The sequence below is a fragment of the Carassius carassius genome, chromosome 33, assembly GCF_963082965.1.
Source record: "Carassius carassius chromosome 33, fCarCar2.1, whole genome shotgun sequence".
In the NCBI taxonomy this organism is placed as follows: Eukaryota; Metazoa; Chordata; class Actinopteri; order Cypriniformes; family Cyprinidae; genus Carassius; species Carassius carassius.
In genome coordinates, this window is record NC_081787.1 from 731,406 (window position 1) to 752,853 (window position 21,448).

At 40.3% G+C, this 21,448-nt stretch overlaps 1 protein-coding gene across 1 annotated transcript; it reads right to left on the reverse strand.

The window, feature by feature from the left end:
- Positions 1-1,762: 1,762 nt before the first annotated feature.
- LOC132114174 (fibroblast growth factor 2-like) lies at positions 1,763-15,823 on the reverse strand. Its single transcript, XM_059522288.1, has 3 exons — positions 15,519-15,823; positions 7,293-7,396; positions 1,763-1,990 (listed from the first exon to the last, which is right to left on the reverse strand). Exons 1-3 carry the CDS (start codon positions 15,790-15,792, stop codon positions 1,805-1,807), a joined length of 564 nt encoding a protein of 187 aa, XP_059378271.1. The 5' UTR covers positions 15,793-15,823; the 3' UTR covers positions 1,763-1,804.
- Between the last annotated feature and the right edge of the window lie 5,625 nt (positions 15,824-21,448).

Genomic DNA, 21,448 nt, shown 5'->3' on the forward strand with positions numbered 1-21,448 from the left:
AATACAAATAAAACAATATTTATTAGACTTGTATATGAACTAGATTTCCACCGACTTACTAATGACAAATATCGATTACATCCTAATATGTCAAAATGCTCTTTCTGAAAAATAAATGTTCTGTATAAAAGTTACAAGTAAGTTGCATTGTGTTCACAAGTGTACAATAAAATATTACATTTAAGTTTCATCCTACTCTATGTTTCTCTAAATCTCAGTTAAGATACAGTAAAGATAGTCAAATTGATTGTGTGAAAGTATTTAAAGGAATTGTTCGCCAAAAAAGTAATTTCAGCCCAGCTTAGATCAGGATGAGTTTGTGTCTTAATCAGATTTGGAGAAATGTAGCATTGCATCAATGTCTCAGAAATAGTTGGGATAGTCTTGTTTTCTGAAAAATGTATCAAATAAAAGTGAGTTTATGCTTAAAACAAGAACAAATATCGCCAATTGTGTCAGAAAAATAAACTTATTTCAAAAGGAAAACAATATATATACTAGTTACTTAAAGTCATTTTGGATCTCTAGGAAATGTGTCCTGATTTTAAAAATATTAATAAAATTGATATTTCTACTAGAAAATAATGAGGCAAAATAAAGTTGCAGTGCACTCTTAAAATAAAGATTCCAATTGGAACTGAAAACGGATTGGATCTCATGAAGACTTAGAAATATCTGGGTCTTATTTTACACCAAAACCTAAACATTTTGAATAATGAAAATGAAACCTATTTTTTGTTATTCACTCTGCCGTGTAAAAAATACATTTTATAATAAAAACAAACATTATTATTACAGTATTATTTATATTATAAAGTACTTTTGTGAAATATATATCAAGAAAGCATCTCAGTAATGACACCAAGAAGAAAACTTGGCTCTTAAAATAGACTTAATTTTCTATATTTTACGCATAATTACTTCATGAGATTCACACCTGAATTTTTTTTTCTTTTTTTTAAAGTGCTATAATGAATGGAGTATTTTTAAAAGCTGATTAAATTGCAACATGGTTAATACATTTTCTTTGCTCCACTGAAGAGCCTTTATTTTTAAGAGATGGACCAGTTTTAGTTTCTGAACTTTATAATACGTTACCTCGCCTAATCTACAAAGAGGTTTTAGCGTTTTTATTCTGATTTCTCAGTAACCTTTAAAAAAATGATACAATGTTACTGTTAATCTGTAAATTTAAAACTCGCAGCAACAATGTAACTAAACTAAATAAAAACTATTTTTTCAAGCCAAGATGATATATATGAAAAAGAGAATAAAGTTTCATGGAAAAAAACTAAAAAAACATTCATGATGTACTTTGAATCCCTTCATCATCTTTGTGTTCACAAAACCCTCTCTTTCTCTAAAATACAGTATAGAAATATTTGCATATACGAGACTTTTGCATAAAGGAGCAGCTTTAAAGTAAACTCACATTTTGTAGCCAAACTAAAAACATTCCTGCGAGAAATGCAGTCACGAATTCAAGAGCGTATAGGAGCAGATAAGTGAACTCTCCGAACCAACCCTTCTTACTTCGCTCAAGGGAATCAATTTTGGAAAGTTGGATCTGAGATCGTATCACGCCTGACAGAATTGACGAAAGTCTCTACATTGCTGATATCTCGGGTGACCGAACACGAACAAATAAACCCTGTAATGCTCTCCAAGTACATCTGTGTGGAAAGCGTTCCTTGATAGAAATGCTGAAGGGAAGTGGTTTTTCCAGACGTTCTGAAGAATCTGCACTTCTCCGTCTGAGTCAGTGGTCTGTCGCTCTCGCCTCAGGTCTGACAGCATCTCTCCATCAGCACTTGGCTGACATGGGCAGAAACAGGATGGCCTTCTGACCCGGGCTGGTCTTCGATCCCGCTTTATACTGGCCTGTTCTCTTCAGAGCCACGTACCAGTCGGGATACTTCCGGGATCGGTACGTGTTGTAGTTATTCGACTCCAGGCGCTCCAGGAAATAACATTCATCCGTTGTTCTCCTCTGAGACAGAGAGAATGACAACATTGACACACGTCACTCAACAAGCATTAAATACCATGAAAATATATACACAGCTTAACAAATTCCATTGGAACACATGATTGTAACTCAAATTGAACTCTGTTTAGCATTTTTAAAATATATAGACAAAATAATGATAAGTAAAAGTTAAAATGTTGGGGAAAGTTTTTTTAAAAGTAATGCATTACAATATTGGGTTACTCAATTAAAAATTAACCAGTTGCGTTACTTAGGCTATGTTCACACTGCAAGGCTTAATGCTCAATTACGATTTTTTGAAAAAATTAGATTTTTTTTTGCAAGGTCGTTCACATTTCCAATTAAATGCGACCTTTTGTGATCTCCTGTGTGAACGTAAAATGACCCAGAAGTGACCCGCATGCGCAGAAGAGTACTCAACGCTCAACGACTTCACTCGTTGTTTGCGGAAGTAGCTAACGTTAAACATGGATGTCAACAACAGTGTAGTCAACAGCGGAGCTCTTTTTGCAATATTAAAGTTATTTTCCGAACGGAGCCAGCACAATTACAATCTTCTCATTTTAAGAAGAAAATTAAAAAGAAGGAAAGCAAGGCTTTTGGCCATGGTGTTTTGTGGAGCAGTGTTAGCAACGTGGGTACAGAGAAACGTGTGGGTGCGGAGTCACAGCCAGGAGTGGTGCGATACTGATGTGAGTGGCTTCACTAACACAGAATTCATCAGTTTATCTTCTCGTTCCCGCCTACTTCAACGCAGACGTATGACGTTTGTAGCGTATCAATGACGTACGGGTCGGATAAATGTGTCCTGGCCGTTCAGACGGAGGTCGCATTTCAAAAGATCGGATACGTATCGGATTCAGGACCACATATCCAAGTGGCCTGGGTCGCATTTGAAAAAATCGGATCTATGTCGTTCAGACTGTCATGAAAAGATCAGATACAGGTCACATAGGGGCAAAAAAATCGGAATTGGGTCGTTTCAGCCTGCAGTGTGAACGTAGCCTTAGTCACTTTTTAATGGAAAGTAATGCATTACTTTTGCGTTACTTTTTGTCAGCTGAGCTGGGCTTGGATTATTTGTTTTTTAATTAAAAAAAAAACACTAAAGTTATATTTTTTGCCAACTTTAGGAACCATTTCACAACAAAAGTCAAAATAATAAGCATTTTAAGAAATTAAATAGCAGCAGCTACGTGAACTAAACCCAATGATCGTGTTCTCCAGCTTGATTTGATCCTGAAACATTGTTTCCAGTTTTTCTATCTCAGATTTTTGGATCCCTTTGAGCTCAAACCTCAGCGAGTCTTATTTCAGCAAAACTGTGATGAAATATTCGCATTTGTCATCTATTATCTGCACCAGCTTGTGAAACACGGCCTCTCTTTTCCTGAGCAGCTTTTAGCCGGATGTCTGGAAAACGTCTCCTGACAGGAATGTGAGAGTCAACCCAGCGCTTCAGGCCAATGTGGCTGCTTTGTGTGACCTTTGTAATGTTGACATGCTGCTCGTGTTAAAGCCAACACTATCTGATGTGTTTCAGTTTAAAACAGGATCTTAAATGAGAATTAATGTGTCTCTACACTCGTAAAAATAATTCCCATTGATGCCTCCTTTAAGCACCTTTAACATCCGTGGAAGCTTTCCAAGGGTCTTTACAGTGTAAACACCACTGGAAGGTTTTTTAGAGGAACCAAAATGCAAAAAACATTCTTAAGCCTTTGGTGCTCTTCAGTCATTTTTTTTTTTTCAGAACAGAACAAAACTTGGTAAATGGTGCTAAAGAAATATTCACGCCACTCCTTGTGGTGAAAAGTGACTGCACTGGACATGAATGAGAAGCGAATATTATCTATTATCTACAAACAAAATCTTATATTTTGTGATATCAATCTCAAATTTGGAAACCAACTTGTTTAGATCGATTCCTTTGATTTTCCTGAAATAGAGTAAAACATTTTTTTTTTTATAAATATTTCACATTAAATTTTAAAATAGTATTTTTGCGCATTTCTGTTTTTTTTTAAACGCGTTTTTTAAATGCAGCAATAATCTGCTAAGTGTCTTCTTTAAAAAGAGTATTCAATCAAAAAATTATCCAGAGCATTTAAAACCAAAATACTGTAAAAGTTAATTTCTGTAGTGCAAAAATGGTTCAGCAGCACTGCTGTCAAAACAACTTTATGTCTATATATGAATGTGGTTGATGGCGTCAGACTTTAAAAACTTTAGTTACGCTTCATTCTAGAGCCGACTCTGATGTTTCCTCAGGAGTTTTGAAGAAGGAGAGCTGTTGTGCAACACCTCCGTCATCAATGTAAGCATTGTTTCAGGAGCACAGAGACTCTCACAGCGCTAATCATCTCTGAGTGTGTGTCTATTTAACCAAATTATGGGGTCAAATTTGTGAACTAAAATAAAAATAACATGTCTATGAAATGCCCCATTCAGATTTACTTATGTAAGTGTGTGTGTGTGTGTGTGTGTGTGTGTGCTCGAATGTGAAGCAGGATCTTTAAAAAAGGATCTTTACACTCAGTTGCTGTTTGTGGCATTATTCAGTTTTTCAGTGTCATACAAACAAACGATTAAAACAATCTCAAGCATCTTGATACTGCAGTAAAATGTGAATGTGTTCACAGGAGTCAGACTCTTCTGACGTACTGATCTGTGCTTTATGACGAACTCTGAAAGAGGTTTACAGATATGATTCCCCAAACCACATCAATGAAAACGGCTTCTGTGTGTGTGTGTGTGTGTGTGTGTGTGTGTGTGTGTGTGTGTGTATGTGTGTGTGAGTATGTGTGTGTAAGTAATAAAAAAACTAAAACCTAATAAAAACTTTATATATGGACATAAAAAGCCAATTAAAGACAAAAACACAACAATAGAACTAAAACTACAACTAGAATTAGAACTAAAATGGAATATTTAAAATCTAATTCAAAATATTTACCAAAAAAAATAATAATAATAAATTATGAATTATACTAAAATAACACTGATTTGCAAGTTTGTTTGGTCTTATTTTAAGTCATTTTATGTCAGAGGTTTTCAAAGGCCCTTTAGTGGCCCCCGGACCCCTGGTTGAGGTCCACTGCTTTAGAGGGACACGAAGGACAATTAAGTTAATTTTTGTAAATTAAATTATATGCAAAATCTTCATTAATATATTGTCATAAGAAATTACACATGTAATTTATTAGTGATGCACCGAAATGAAAATTCTGCGCCGAAGCCGAAACCGAAAATTTAGGATGCACTTGGCCGAAAACCGAAACTGAAGCCGAAAATGGCTTCTTTTAAAAACGTATATATATATATATATTGCTTGGATTTAATGGATCTGAATTGAAAAATCACAATATAATAATCAAACCTGTTTGATTTTTGAGACATAGGCAAAGTGTTCATTGAATCGTTAGTAAATTGCCTATATTTGGCGTTGATCCGTTTTTCAACGCCAAATATAGCCAAATCCACCGACAACTAAACAGGCATTAGGGCGAACGTAAAGAGAGCAATGTCAGCAATGTGGACTGCCATAACATCAATGAAAAACATTACTGAAGGCTACATTGATATTATGCACTAATAGGCTCTGTCTGTGTGTGTGTGTGTGTGTGTGTGTGTGTGTGTGTGTGTCAGAACCTGCAGTTGCTGGGTGACGCGCGTTCGCTGCGAGCGTATAGTGACGAGCTGGACGCGCTCCGAGAGAAGGCCGTTAAAATCGATTCCCTGTTTTCGTTTTCGAAACTTGTATTGGTTGGTCCGATTGATTGTGCAGCTTTTGTGACAAGCTTTTTTTGATTGTGACAGCCCTTTGACATGCTTAATCTGTGATAGGCAGACGCGTGATAACAGCTCGACCGTGAGTGAAACCTAAGCGCTTGCTCACGGATGGGAGGGGCGGGTGACATTTATTTTCGGTTTACGTTTTCAGCTGTTTTTTTTATTTCGGCCCGAAACCGATAATGCCATTTCGGCCGAAAATTTTCGGCGGCCGAAATTTCGGTGCACCCCTATAATTTATACTATATAGCGAATCTCAAGCACCTGATTGATTGTATAGTTGCAAAATGAAAACTAAAGCCAGGATTAGTATTATCTAGGGACCTTGTGTGATTTAGAAATTACCCCCCCCCCCCCCCCCCCATCTGAATTTCATGTCATGCATTCACAAGGGACAAGCGAAGCCTGTAATTTTACTCGAATTTACTGACTTCTCTCCCGGATGTCAAGGCTTTGAGAGTCCCGTTTTATGGTCCAGATGTGGGGAAGTCGTGGCCTAATGGTTAGAGAGTCGGACTCCCAATCGAAAGGTTGTGAGTTCGAGTCCCGGGCCGGCAGGAATTGTGGGTGGGGGGAGTGCATGTACAGTTCTCTCTCCACCTTCAATACCACGACTTAGGTGCCCTTGAGTAAGGCATCGAACCCCCAACTGCTTCCCGAGCGCCGCAGCATAAATGGCTGCCCACTGCTCCGGGTGTGTGCTCACAGTGTGTGTGTGTGTGTGTGTTTACTGCTCTGTGTGTGTGCATTTTGGATGGGTTAAATGCAGAGCACAAATTCCGAGTATGGGTCACCATACTTGGCTGAATGTCACTTCACTTCACTTCACTTTAAAAACAGAAATTAATATAGTTTCTTGCGCTGTGTCATTTACATTTCAACTGGTTAAAATAATAACTCTAGCTTTATGCTAGATTTATTTGTAACACATTACTCTAAACCTTTTCAGCTTTCTCTTTCTGCAAATCGTATGGTGTAGCGATATGACAGCTTCCAAAATACTATCAAACGCTTATCTCACGTGATGTTTGCTTACAAGAGCAAAGGAAGCAAAGTTTCCTTACTTTAGAAAAGGAAAACCAGTCTCCTCTTGGGTCGTATCGAAATCCTTCCACATTTGTATTTACAAATCTTCATTTTGTACTTCTTACTCGTGACCAGTGTTTTGTTTTGCACTTTATTGAACTTCTTTGGGACTACTAAAAAAAAATAAAAATTCTCTCTCTTCCAATTATAAAGCTTGGATATTTTTTCATATAACTCCAATTGGATTCGTCTTAAAGTAGAAAGTCATATACAGCTAGGATGGCTTGAGGGTGAGTAAATCATGGGGTGATTTTAATTTTTGGATGAACTATCCCTTTAAGTTACTGAATTTCTGTTAAGCTGCTTTTGAAGCTCTATGTATTGTGAAAAGCGCTATACTTGACTTCATGTCAGCACCCAAAAGTGCATACAGTTAAAGATTATAAAGTAAAGACCAAGAGCTGTGAGATCAAGAGATCGTTACCGTTCCGATCAGTCGTCCGTCCGAGTTCATGGCGAGGTAACGGTTCGCGCAGATCCCTTTAATCACCACCTCACCGACGGCCGTGGCCTGGAGCTGCAGCCGAACTGCGAGAGAACAAACACACACAAAATATCAGTGCTATCAAAGGTACCGGTGCCTCGCTAGCAACTTGAGACTAATTAGGGATGTAACGATATTCAAACCAAGCCGAAAAACCCGGATACATCAGCCACAATTAGTGTAGTGGTAGTCTTACTACATGCGAACTATGATCTGAACAGTTTCACCCCTAATACTAATAAGACCAGCCTTCCCGGTTCGTTCCAGTAGCTGCTGTTTTATGTTCGTGAAGAGCTTCAAAGGTTTATATTCACAGAGTGTTTTGCCGTGTTGAGCACTGCAGCCAACCAGAAGCGTTTAATTCAGAATGCTCAATATGCCAGACTTTAGCTGCGTCCCAAATGATGCACTACGCAATTATACACTAGGTACTTATGCACTATGTACTCAACCATTTAGAGCAGTTCTTCTCAAAGTCCGGACCCACCTCCATTTCACATTTTTACATTGAATTATAAGGTCATAATCAGAGTCTGATAGCCCTTTCCCCTTCATTACATAAATGAAAGCTGTGGGTAGTTTGTGGGTAGCATGAATGAAATTCAGACGCACTACATCCGCCATGTTGTTACTGTCACATGACCTACACTGTACCAGCGTCAGGTGCATCACTTCACTGCCTTTCATAAATTGTCTCCCGTGGCCTAAAAGTAAAGTGTCCATACTGGGGTGCCTCAGGGCTCAGTTCTCGGACAACTTCTCTTCTCCATCTGCATGGCATCACTAAGTTCTGTCATTCAGAAACATGACTTTTCATGTCACTGCTATGCTGATGACACTCAACTCTAGTTTCATCAGGGATGAACGGCTGAACATTTGGCAGAACACACCACAATATTTTCTACCAGATTTCAATTATTCAGACATTTTACTGAACGTTGTAGTTGGCGTAGCAGCTGTGCTGATCAAGTGCTTCAGGACGCGCATATAGAGGAGCAAGCCAGCCACTCGTCAAGCTCAGAAAGTGCGGATTTCTGTGAAGATATGTGCATTCCTACCAGGATTCATCTAACCTCCAACAATGACAAACCATGGTTCACTCCAAAAATCAGACAGCTCCGTCAGGCCAAAGAAGATGCTCGCAGAAATGGGGATAGATTCTTGTATAAACAGGCCAAGTACACACTGTAAAAGGAGATCAGAGGGGCAAAGAGGAATTATACTGGAAAGCTAAATAACCAGTTCTTTTCCACTGATCCTGCTTCAGTATGGAAAGGCCTGAAAGAGATCACAACTACAAGACACCATCCCCCAGCACTGTGGAGTATGAGCACCGGCGCCCCCCAGGGTTATGTCCTCTCCCCGCTGCTCTTCTCCCTGTATACTAATGACTGCACATCTAAAGACAAATTTGTCCCAAGCAACTATTTAAAAACATTGTCTAAAATCCCATTTAAATAAAGTAAATAATTCATAGATTTTTGCAATGAAAGTCTGTGTTAAAGTGTTCCTGAGTAAAGTTACATTTGTTGACATCAATTAAACAGAACTGTGAAACATACTTCTGAAGCGTTTGTTAATGTTTGACATTTACTACACATTATAAAAATCGAAAGTTGCATCCGTAATTGGGCCTGAGCTGACATGAACTAACAGTGAACAGTTGTATTTTTGATAAAAGCTGACAGAGATGAATAAATACTGTAACTAATGCATTGCTCATTGTTAGTTAATGCATTAACTAATAGGACCTTAATGTAAATTGTTACCAGCAAAGGTTCAGAAACAAATCTGGTTGATTGTCCTCAGAAACTATGCAAACTATGTAAAGAATGACAAACACAGAGGTTCAGGTCAGAATAAATGAAGTGTGAGGTGGGCGGGGTTTGTGAAGTGTCACTCAGTGGTTGCCCTTAGCAACATGATTTTTAACTCTGACCATGAGTCTAAACTAAAGAGATCATTGTTTCAGTTTCTATTTTGAATGAACTGAGCTTAGAATAAGGAGACCATTTACTCTTCATTTACAGACACTCACTGTCAGGAGAAAGCAGGCTGGATTCAGGTGCGGGTAAACTCAAGGCTTTATTCACAAAGCAGAGACAGAGAAGAAAGAGTCACGCTCCACAGGTTTCGCAGTGACAGGATGAACAGCAGATGAGTCACGTTTCACAGGATTCACTCGTAGTGACAGGATGAACAGCAGATGAGTCACGTTTCACAGGATTCACTCGTAGTGACAGGATGAACAGCTGAAGCTACTAGGAGCTCTGGGCTTGTAAGAACTAGAGCAGAGAAATAAGCCAAACACACTGGAGCCTGAGGACAAGACACGACAGGGTGAGTACAAAGAACTGCTAGATGATCGGAGCTATTGGAACGAATAACAACAGTCTGACAATAGACAGAGAAACACAGGGAATAATAAAGGGGAAAAAATTAGAAGGACATAGAGAACAGGTGGCGAGCAATTATGGTTAACAACGGGGAACAAGGGAGGCGGGGAAAACACAAACAGGCAGACGTGGTGAGCTGTCACCATCCCAACACACACACCCACACCAAAAAGACAGGTGATTAGCCCCGAGACCCGACAGTACCCCCCCTCCCAGGAGCGTCACCTGGCGCTCTAGGAAGGGGCCTACCTCGATGCCGCCGGAAGTCCTCAATCAACGAACGGTCCAGAATGTCCCGGGACGGCACCCAACACCTCTCCTCTGGACCATACCCCTCCCAGTCCACAAGATACTGAAACCCCCTGCCGCGGCGCCGCTCATCGAGTAATCTCTTAACCGTATAGGTAGGAGATCCATCCACAAGACGAGGGGGTGGGGGGGTGGGGCGACTGCAAGCAGGATTAAGGGGGGAAGAGAACACAGGCTTGACCCTGGAAACATGAAACACCGGGTGAACCCGACCAAGAGTAGGAGGGAGCTTGAGCCTGATCGCCACCGGACTAACCACCTTGGTGATGCGGAAAGGCCCAATGAATCTGGGTGCCAGCTTACGAGAAGGCGCCCGGAGAGGCAGATCCTTGGTAGAGAGCCAAACCCGTTGACCACACACATAGGTAGGAGGAGAGGACCGGCGATGATCAGCTGCAGCCTTGGTTCTGTCAGAGGCTTGGACCAAAATCCTCCTGACTCTCTCCCAGGTGCGACGGCAGCGCTGGACGAAAGCCAGGGCGGATGGAACCGCTGCGTCGGGTTCCTGTGATGGGAACAGAGGTGGATTATAACCAAGAGCACACTCAAAAGGGGACATACCTGACGCGGCCGCAGGAAGGGTGTTATGGGCGTATTCTGCCCAGGAGAGCTGCAGACACCAGGAACTCGGATTGTTGGATGCTAGACAGCGGAGCATTCTTCCTAGATCCTGGTTGGCCCGCTCACACTGCCCATTGGTCTGAGGATGAAAACCAGATGACAGACTAGCAGAGGCCCCAATCTGTCTACAAAATTCCCTCCAGAACCGGGAGACGAACTGGGGACCCCTATCAGAAACCACATCCACCGGTAACCCGTGGAGACGGAAGACGTGATCCACCACCAGTTGGGCGGTCTCCCGGGCGGAGGGTAGCTTGGGCAGGGGAATAAAATGAACCGCTTTGGAAAAGCGATCCACCACCGTGAGAATTACAGTGTTTCCCTTCGACGGAGGAAGCCCAGAGACGAAATCAAGGGCAATGTGTGACCAAGGACGGGAAGGGATAGGGAGAGGATGCAGTAGACCATCAGGAGGGCGATTGACAGGCTTACTTTGGGCACATGTGGGGCAGGCCAACACAAACTGTCTAACATCTGCGGCCATAGTAGGCCACCAAAAACGCTGTCGGATGGCAGACAACGTTCTCCGAATACCTGGATGGCAGACTAACCTGGATGAGTGACCCCACTCAAGGACCTCAGAGCGCAGCGCAGCCGGCACCAGCAACCTGCCCGCCGGACACTCTCCCGGCACCTGCACCCCTCGACCGGCCTCCTCAACTCGCTGCTCGATACCCCACGAAAGAGCCCCGACCACCACCCCCTCAGGAAGGATGGCCTCGGCCGCAAACTCCCCCCCCGGAGCACCGAACAGGCGAGAGAGGGCATCAGGCTTGGTGTTCTTTGATCCCGGCCGGTACGAGAGGGTGAAATTGAATCTGGCAAAGAAGAGCGCCCAGCGGGCCTGACGCGAGCTCAGCCTCTTGGCCGAACGGATGTATTCAAGGTTCTTGTGATCCGTCCAGACCAAGAAGGGCTGCGCTGACCCCTCCAACCAATGACGCCACTCACCCAAGGCCAATCGTACCGCCAGCAGCTCTCTGTTGCCGATGTCATAGTTACGTTCTGCAGGGCTGAGACGACGAGAGAAGAATGCACAAGGATGAACCTTCCCATCATGGAGGGAACGCTGAGATAGAACTGCGCCAACCCCAACGTCAGAAGCATCAACCTCGACAATGAACTGGGCCTCCGGATCTGGAACCATCAGAATAGGTGCAGAGACAAAACGGGACTTTAAAATGTCAAAGGCTACCTGCGCTTCCCGGTTCCACCTGAAAGACACCTTAGTGGAGGTTAAGGCTGTCAGCGGTGCAGCGATCTGACCAAAATTCCGAATGTAACGCCGGTAGAAGTTGGCAAAACCCAGGAAACGCTGCAGAGCCTTCCGGGAGTCAGGGACCGGCCACTGGGCAACAGCTTCATTCCTCCCATGAGGGAAAACTGAGTCTTGGAAAACGTGTCGGGACCAAAACACCAGACACAGGACTGACATTACACTCCACTCCTGGAAGGTGCGTGGAGGCCCCTCAGGAAAACGAGCGCACAGCGCGCTCTCATTCCAGCCGCATGCCGCAGCTAAAGTCTGGAACTGGATAGCATAGTCAGTCACGGAGCTCCTCCCCTGAGACAGTCGTGATAACTGGGCCGCCGCCTCGTCACCCTGAGCAGAGCGATCAAACAATTTGGCCATCTCTTGACTGAAAACCGCGAAAGTGGCACAACAGGGAGCCCGCGATCTCCAAACGGCGATACCCCATTCGCGGGCACGGCCCGAGAGGAGTGTAAGGACGTAAGCCACCTTGGTCTCTTCATTAGCGTAACGCCGGGGCTGCAGAGAAAACACCAGCGAGCATTGGGAGAGAAACGCTTGACAGGCGTTAGGATCGCCATCGTAGACCGGCGGATTGTTGGCATGGGGTTTGGACTCGTGTGACATACCGGTGTGAGGAACGGGACCCCGGCTCGTTGCCTCTTGCTGAAGATCGTCCACCCGTGTGAGGAGTTCGGAGACTCGGGCACTGAGAACTTCCACATCCAGCGCGGTGGTGTTGAGCTGAGTGGCATGCTGCCCGATCAACACTCCCTGTTGAGCGAGAGCCGCGCGAAGCGGACCAGATCCCGCTGAATCCATACTATGGTCAGACTGTTCTGTCAGGAGAAAGCAGGCTGGATTCAGGTGCGGGTAAACTCAAGGCTTTATTCACAAAGCAGAGACAGAGAAGAAAGAGTCACGCTCCACAGGTTTCACTCGCAGTGACAGGATGAACAGCAGATGAGTCACGTTTCACAGGATTCACTCGTAGTGACAGGATGAACAGCAGATGAGTCACGTTTCACAGGATTCACTCGTAGTGACAGGATGAACAGCTGAAGCTACTAGGAGCTCTGGGCTTGTAAGAACTAGAGCAGAGAAATAAGCCAAACACACTGGAGCCTGAGGACAAGACACGACAGGGTGAGTACAAAGAACTGCTAGATGATCGGAGCTATTGGAACGAATAACAACAGTCTGACAATAGACCGAGAAACACAGGGAATAATAAAGGGGAAAAAATTAGAAGGACATAGAGAACAGGTGGCGAGCAATTATGGTTAACAACGGGGAACAAGGGAGGCGGGGAAAACACAAACAGGCAGACGTGGTGAGCTGTCACCATCCCAACACACACACCCACACCAAAAAGACAGGTGATTAGCCCCGAGACCCGACACTCACCAGACTTTATAACAAACTTTATAAAAACATGATGTAATTCTTTTCAAAACGGAACACGCACACATTACACGTTTTGCTTTCAGGTCATAAACCCAAGCCAGTAGGGCTGTGAATCTTTGGGAAGGCAGCGATGCGATTCGATTCAAGATTCATAGGTTGTCGATTCGATTCAAGAACGATTTTTGCTAATTTAGAACGATTCAATTCGATTCGATTCACAATTAAATTAGATTCGATTCGATTATAACGATTCGATTCTGCATTCTTTAAGTGCATTCACAGGATTATTTAAATGTTTCCCCTAAAATCTTTAAATGCTTAGTCAGGGGGCAAATTACAGCAGCCTTTATGGTTAGAGAACCATAGGGAAGTAAATAAAAAAACAGAAAAAAAACTTTTGTCCATTGTTAAATGCTAGTTTAATGATGCGAAATGGCATACGTAAAATTTTATGTAATGCAAGATTTAAAAAAAGAGCTTAAAGAGTATTATGTAACATTTTGTCACACCAGGGGCATAGCCATCATTTCAGAAGTGACAGAAATATCAAATACAATAATTTTATGTATGTAGCCTACGTATTTTCATAATTATTCTAATTTTTATTTTTATTTATTTTTACAAGGAATTTTCTTATTTTTTTATTACTTTTAATTAGCTGTAAGAAATCAAATACACTACTGGACATTAATCAATCATTTGTAATCAATATTGTTTTTTTCTAATGGCAATTTTATGATTGTTTTCTATACTAGGCTACATTTAATTAGCAATTATTTTAATTTTCTGCACAGAATAAGGTAGAATATATACTTTATAGTTTATGTTCTGTAATTATATGTCACTTAAAACTGCATCACTCATAAATTGTATTTATTGTGTTTTTTTTTTAAAGTTTCATCAGTTCATTCTGCTTTTAGCTGCAGATAAAGGCTGGCACGTCTATGAGAGTGAGATCACTTCTCTTTTTGTGTGTGAAAACTTCTTTATCCCATTTTCACAAAATAAAATGCTATAGCTAGCTATTTATCGTTTCCTCTCCATCACGAATGATGATCCTGAAAGAAAATGCACCAGATGGCTGTTTGCTAAAGCTACAAACGCTACTTTCATGCATCTGATTTTCAGATAAACCTTGTGCTCTTATTTCAAGGTTGTCATTAATGCTGTGATTATTTTAACAGTTTCCTTCGTACATTCGGTTCACTGGCATTGTTTAAACATATTTATCATTCAATGAAACGTGATTTAGACACTTACATTTCTGCTCATGTTTCAAGATCGATGCATATGCATCGTTAGGGTTTGTAATTGATGCATCGAGAAAACGAGTGAATCGTTACACCCCTACAAGCCAGGTATATGGAGGTGTCAGAAATACTTTCTATAACATCACCTATTAAATTATATAAGTGTCAAAAGCTTTAATAAACTATATTCCACTTTTTCCCATATCGCACACACTTTAGGGACTGGAATTTGTTGAACATAATCTACTGACGAACCACTGAGGAATGAAAAACTGATCAGTTGTTTCATCTGAAAGTGAATGTTTCCACAATTAAAATGACTTCATGTAGTCTGAAAACTATTCAGTCGTATTTGTCGTTTTGTTAGAAATAAATATGTACGTTTCATAAATTTGTACTGTTTTTGAGTAATCATGAGTTATAAATTCAAAGGAATTCAATTCAATTCAATTCATTCCAATGAGGTTTATACTGGTAATTCACAGATTATATCTTATTATAAATTTCATACAATTGTACATTAAAAAATAAATAAATAAATTGCATCAGTTTTTAATATAATTGTCAATTTCTTAATTTAAATGTTTATGAAATAGGCCTAGATGCAGGATTAACATGGCAACAATCAAATCTGTGAAACTTTTTTTTTTTTTTTTTCACATTTAGCTACAATATGGTTTTAGTTTAGATTTGACTGGTCCCTGAATGTGAAAAGTATTCAGATTTTGAATGCATTATATGAGGGTTAAAAGACCAGATTACATTAGAGGCACTTTCGGAAAATAACCAAGAACCCTAGAGACTGAAGGTGGACCTGTAAAATCATCATCATCATCATCAGGGCCTGATCTTCATCTCTGCTCCACACCGGACGCATTGCAGGGTGTTTTTAGGCGGATCGTGTGTTTCTCCACGGAAGAACGGAACTCACTGTGCGGGTCGCTCTTCTCGCGGATCCCGTCCACTCGCCCGTCAGAGTTGATCCGGAGGAAGAATCCGCCGTTCTTGCAGTACAGCCGCTTGGGCTCCTTGAAGTTCCCCGAAGGAAAGCCTCCGCTCGCCCCGTCGTCCGGTGAGGCCGGGAGTGTGGTGATTCCTCCCGCCGCCATCTCTCTCTCTCTCGGTTTCTCCGGAGCCCCTCCGCGCGCCTCCTCCCCCGTCTCTCCCGTCTCCTCCCGGCGCTCCGCGGAGCCACGGAGCCTCATCACACCGCGGAGAAACTCTTCAAGCTGCTGGACTCTGTATCTCCGAGAACAGAAGGAAATAAGGATCTGTGATGAAGATGAGGACCTGGACTGGATTGGAGCAGCTGGTTGAGATCTCTCTCTCTCTCTCTCTCTCTCTCTCTCCCCGTTGGGCCCCTGACCGCATTATTTCGTCAACATAGCTTCTGCATTAACACACACACACACCGAGAGAGAGAGAGAGAGAGAGAGAGAGAGAGAGAGAGAGAGAGAGGAAACTTGTCCTGTCCCAAAGCATTTGTCATCTCACTCCCAAACACACAACAAAATGTGTTCATCACCGATGAGCAGAGAATGATTAACATTTACATCTACATTTTCACTTTTTTTCAGATGCTTTAGATGCAAATATAGATATTTTGTTATGTGGTTTTGCTATTTATAGGTTTATAATTTATTATTATTTTGTTGTTGTTGTTGTTGTTGATATATTTCTACATCACTTTATTTTAGTTTGTTGCAAGGCAAAAGTTTTTCTTTTTCATTATATTTCATTTTTACGGAGCCCCGCACATGACACGCAGGAAAAAATATAAGGCTAAATTGTGTGCACGATTTACTAATTTTTTCCCTCAATGTACTAAAGCGTTCCCTCGATTTACTATTGGGTTCCCTCGATTTGCTGAATCGTGCACACGATTAAATCGGATTTAAATCGAGGGAACGCAATAGTTAATCGTGCGCACAATTTATTAATTTTTTCTTGCATGTTATGTGCATTTTAGCTTATTTTCAATACTAATGTTTTTAAATAGTTTAAGTAATACTTTAAGTTTGTCATTTTTATGTTTTTTTTTCCTTTTCTGTTTTATTTTATTTATTTTATTTTTATTTATTTTATTGAAGTTTTAGTGTTAGTTATTTTAGCACTTCAACCTATTTCAGTTAGTTTCTAAGGCAAATTTTCAACATTTAAAATGTAATATTATTAAATACATTAAAGTACTGAACACCTGGAGCAAAAGTAATATATTTTATGCATTTGACATAGATGAGTCCTATACATTCCCTGTATGAAAACAATAATAAAAGGCAAAAAAATAAGTAAAGTAAGCAGAGTAAAAAATAAAGCTAATAATAATTAAAGAATAAATTAATTGAAATGTTTTTCTACAGTGGAGTTCAAAATTTAAAACAAATACATTTATTTAAACTTGAGTGCACATCTTGCTGATTCTGATTCTGCTGTTTGTACGAGTAAATGAAGAGTCCTGTAGCTCACTGTGAACATGTGGCTGCAATCCTCACAACAGCCCACAAGCACTTCCTGTAAGATCTCTCTGTTATCTCAGTTGTTTCTCTGAGACGGCATGCAATTAAATGAAGAGGATGAGATGAAATGCTTCTCAGATGTTTCTCCTGCAGTGATCAGACATATGGAGATCAGAAGAGATCTCAACAATGTCATCCACTCAGAGATCTCAATATGAACCCAAACATTTCTCATCTTCAGATCAGAGCTTTTCATGCTATACGACCTCTGGTGACCTCACATGAGATAACCCTTTTCCTCTCTCATCAGATCTCCTGTTATAGAGAGAGGAACATCTGGGTTCAGAGGAGGATTTGAGGGATCCCCATCACTGACCACATCAGCTGTGCTCTCGTTCCATCCACTTTTATGACATTCATGAAAATTAAAGAAGAACCCTTTGACAAACCACAGTGACGCTGCACTCTTAGAAAAAAATGGTTCATTGGGGTTCTATATAGAACCATAGGGTTCTTTACTCAACTCCAAAGAACCTTCTCGGAGACGTCTATTTGATGTGTGCATTTACATCCACAAGACGTATTTTTTTGAGTGTTTGCTCATCTGCAATACGTCTATAGGACGTTTCCTTTTAGACGTCAAATAGATGTCTATTAGATGTCTATAAGATGTTTATGATTTGGAATGTATGCAAAACTGACATCTGAAAGACATCTGTCAGACGTTTGTAGACAGAAGATGCTTTCCAGATCAACAGATCTTTAACAGACATTTAACAGACAAAAGTAACTGCGTTACAGTAACGCGTTACTAATAACCCCATACGGCCCAACACTGGACAAACTGATTCAAATGATCCGCGAAGCCGCTCCGAACTCTCGAACTGACTCAAATGATCCGCAAACCCGCTCCGAACTCTCGAACTGACTCAAATGATCCGCGAAGCCGCTCCGAACTCTCGAACTGACTCAAATGATCCGCGATCCCGCTCCGAACTCCCGAACTGACTCAAATGATTCACGCTCCGAACTGCCAAACTGACTCAAATGATTCATGCTCCGAACTCCCAAACTGACTCAAATGATTCGCGAACCCTCTTTGATCTCCAGAACTGACTCAAATGATTCGTGAACCCGCTCAAACTCCCGAACTGACTCAAATGATTCGCGATCCCGCTCCGAACTCCCAAACTGACTCAAATGATTCGCGAACCAGCTCCGAACTCCCGAAATGACTCAAATGATTCTCGCTCCGAACTCCCAAATTGACTCAAATGATTCGCGATCCCCAAACTGACTCAAATGATTCTGGAAATATGAGCGCGCATACCGTGCGCCTACATTTGAAATAACGAACTTGAGAGCGCAAAAGACGTGATATGTGAACGGCCCCTTACTTATAGCCTTGTTTGCTGCTCTTTAATTTCGTTCTTTGTCATTTATGTGAAATTATGTACCACAACAGTAAATTGCTTTTAATTCACAACAGTTTTGCTATATGGATTACAATTTTTTATCTCTCGAACACCAAACATAAACAAAAAGAAGTAATAAACTCATTATTTTCATTAATTTTACAAAGTAAACAATTTTTTTGCATTTGCGCGAGCATATTCACGCAGCGCTGTCTCGCGAGTGCAGTGCACAACGGCCGAGAGGAGATTGATCCCCGTCTGCTGATTTAAATTGATGGTCTTACGGAAATATTGTTGTGGTAAGTCAGAAAAATACATTTAAAAAAATAATAATTTACTTTTTATAAGCTTTAAACCCATTAGTAATTTGTCAATGTTTCTACAGCGGATTTCCACTAAAACACGAAAGAGCCTGAACCGCGACAGTGTCACGAGTTTCCTTACATCGGCAAGTTTTGTCGTGCTTGTTGCAAACTGTTAAATTGTGTGTTTTCTGATCCTAAGCTTAGTTTTTAACTGCAGATAGTGCTCTAAGCTAGTTTTTGACAGCACACTCAAATGGTAATGAAGAACAGCCCTACAGAACAGAACAGAACAGAACAGAACAGAACAGAATAGAACAGAACAGAACAGAATAGAACAGAACAGAACAGAACAGAACAGAACAGAATAGAACAGAACAGAACAGAACAGAACAGAACAGAACAGCCATACAATCTGCAGTATGAGACATACGGCCAAATCAAGTTTTTGATTATTCTTGACATCCATGAATAAAAGTCATGTGGGTTTAGAAAAACAAGGGTAAACAAGTAAATGGTGACAGAATTATATATATATTTTTTGGGGGGTGAATGAATGCTTTAATTCTACTGATAATTAATTTTCAGTTATTTGTGCTATGTCACTTCTAAATATTATTCCTTATATGAACTGTCTTTTGCTCATTTCAGCAAACAAAAAGATTTGTACAAACTTTCCAGTACTTCTGTGAACTGATAATCCGGTTTCCACCCAGTCCCAGGAGGTTTGTCTGTTTTATCCTTCTTCACTAAAATGTCTTAAAATTGCTTGGTTATTGACCAGTAATGCTAGGACATTGTAGATATACAAAAGGAATTTTGTTATTTACTACTTTTTTCAGATTATATTAAACCTGGAAAATAATGGAGAAGATCAATTAAGTTTTCAGGAGCACATTACTGTGATAAATGCTGAACTAAAAGACAACCTGACTACAACATATCACAAATCTAATGAGATGCGCTCTTTTTAAAAGAGTTGATTTAATGACAAAATCAACATGAGAGGTCATGGACATGTTCCCATTTCTTCAGGTTCCACAACTTGTGAGTATTTGTTTTTAGTGTTGTTTCCTTTGACTTTAGTATTTCCACTGAATTTTCACATTTTGTTTTGTATGAATGAAAAGTCACAATTATTTTAATGAATCTTCTCTCTTCTTTCTTTCTTTCTTTCTTTCTTTCTTTCTTTCTTTCTTTCTTTCTTTTTTTGGTAGCTGTTGCATGAAGTGAAGATGTGGTTTGGGAAGAACCTTCATCTTAATCTAGAGACTGCTCTTCAAGTTCTGAACAGTATAAATTAAATTAAATTAAATTTATGCATTTAGCAGACGCGATTTACAGTGCATTCAGGCTATCAATTTTTTACCTATCATGTGTTCCCGGGGAATCGAACCCACAACCTTGCGTTGATAGCACAATGCTCTACTAATTGAGCTACAGGAAGTTTTGATGGGGGGGGGGGGGGGTGGTTCAGAAATTATCTGAACTTGAGTTCCAAACTGTATGACGTTCATTGTGATGAGCAGATATTTGAGATGCCATCGTTTTAAAGAACTGACTGCCACGATCACTTGATTGCATGTAGCTCTGTGAATGTGATAACAAAATTAAATAAAAATGTCTTGCTCTTGTAGAATAATGTTCTAATGAAGAATGTCTTACTCTTATTGACAGTTGTTTTGTAATATCAGGAGAAATACAAAGATGTTAAAATTGACAGAGGACTGCTCAGTTTCTCACAAAAACATTTGCACAATTTAAATGAAAGACAAAAAAGGCAAAAAGGCCAAAAATTTTTTAGCAACCGGCCTTTAGATCTAGCATTCTGCATGCTTTAAATCAGATAAAGCTTGAATGAATAGCATTTTTATTTAAATTACCAACAGAGAGAAAGTGAGAAACTGCATGTGTGAATAATGTTTGTGTAGTGTCTCTTCAATAATCAAGCTGCAAGTTTAGTTGAATCAAAAACAGATACATTGTTGCTTTTTAGTTTTTCAGTATGCTATCCAATCTATTTTATTAATGAATATTGCATTGATCACAAAGTTTCTGTGGTCATGATTGTTTGTGAGTTGCCCTTTCCACTACGGTAAAAAATGGTCAGTCACATCCCTAATTGTTGGAAGAAAGTATGCAAGATTCTAAGTTATTTCACAAATAATTTATATGTTTTTCCAACTTGCAGGAATCAGTAAAGCCAACTCTGACTATAGTTTCTCATGAAGCTTCAAACTCCTCCATGCAAAAAGAGCCAGCATCAATATGGAGGGTGTCAACATTGTGAGCGCAGAAATGGATGTGATGGAGGCAATATTTCATATTCAGTGTGGAATACCCCAAGCACATCACTCACATGATCAATTTTGTTGAGCAATACCTGTTTAAAAAAAAAACTGTCTGTCCCAGTTCTCAAAATGTATAATCAATTATCATAATACTTTGATACTTCGTGAATAGTACTAATGTAAGTTTGTAAATATGAGGCGATTGATGTTATTCTGAAATGCTGATCTGAATTTGAATCTGTAATTACAATTCTTTATGAGTGATATTAATATCAATTTGTAGATTTGAGGTACTTGATGTTGTTCTAACCCTGATGGGAATTTAGATGAATCTGTATATTTGCATTACTTATTAGTGATAGATTAATGTAATTTTATAATGGAAACTCTATTTTCA

What these genes read in the sequence shown, in the direction of transcription:
- LOC132114174 (XM_059522288.1), bottom strand. Translation starts at nt 15,792, where the DNA reads ATGAGGCTCCGTGGCTCCGCGGAGCGCCGGGAGGAGACGGGAGAGACG. An exon ending in CGAGAAGAGCGACCCGCACA is followed by an intron (nt 7,397 to 15,518) that starts GTGAGTTCCGTT and finishes GTTCTCTCGCAG; the next exon opens with TTCGGCTGCAGCTCCAGGCC. An exon ending in ACGGACGACTGATCGGAACG is followed by an intron (nt 1,991 to 7,292) that starts GTAACGATCTCT and finishes TCTCTGTCTCAG; the next exon opens with AGGAGAACAACGGATGAATG.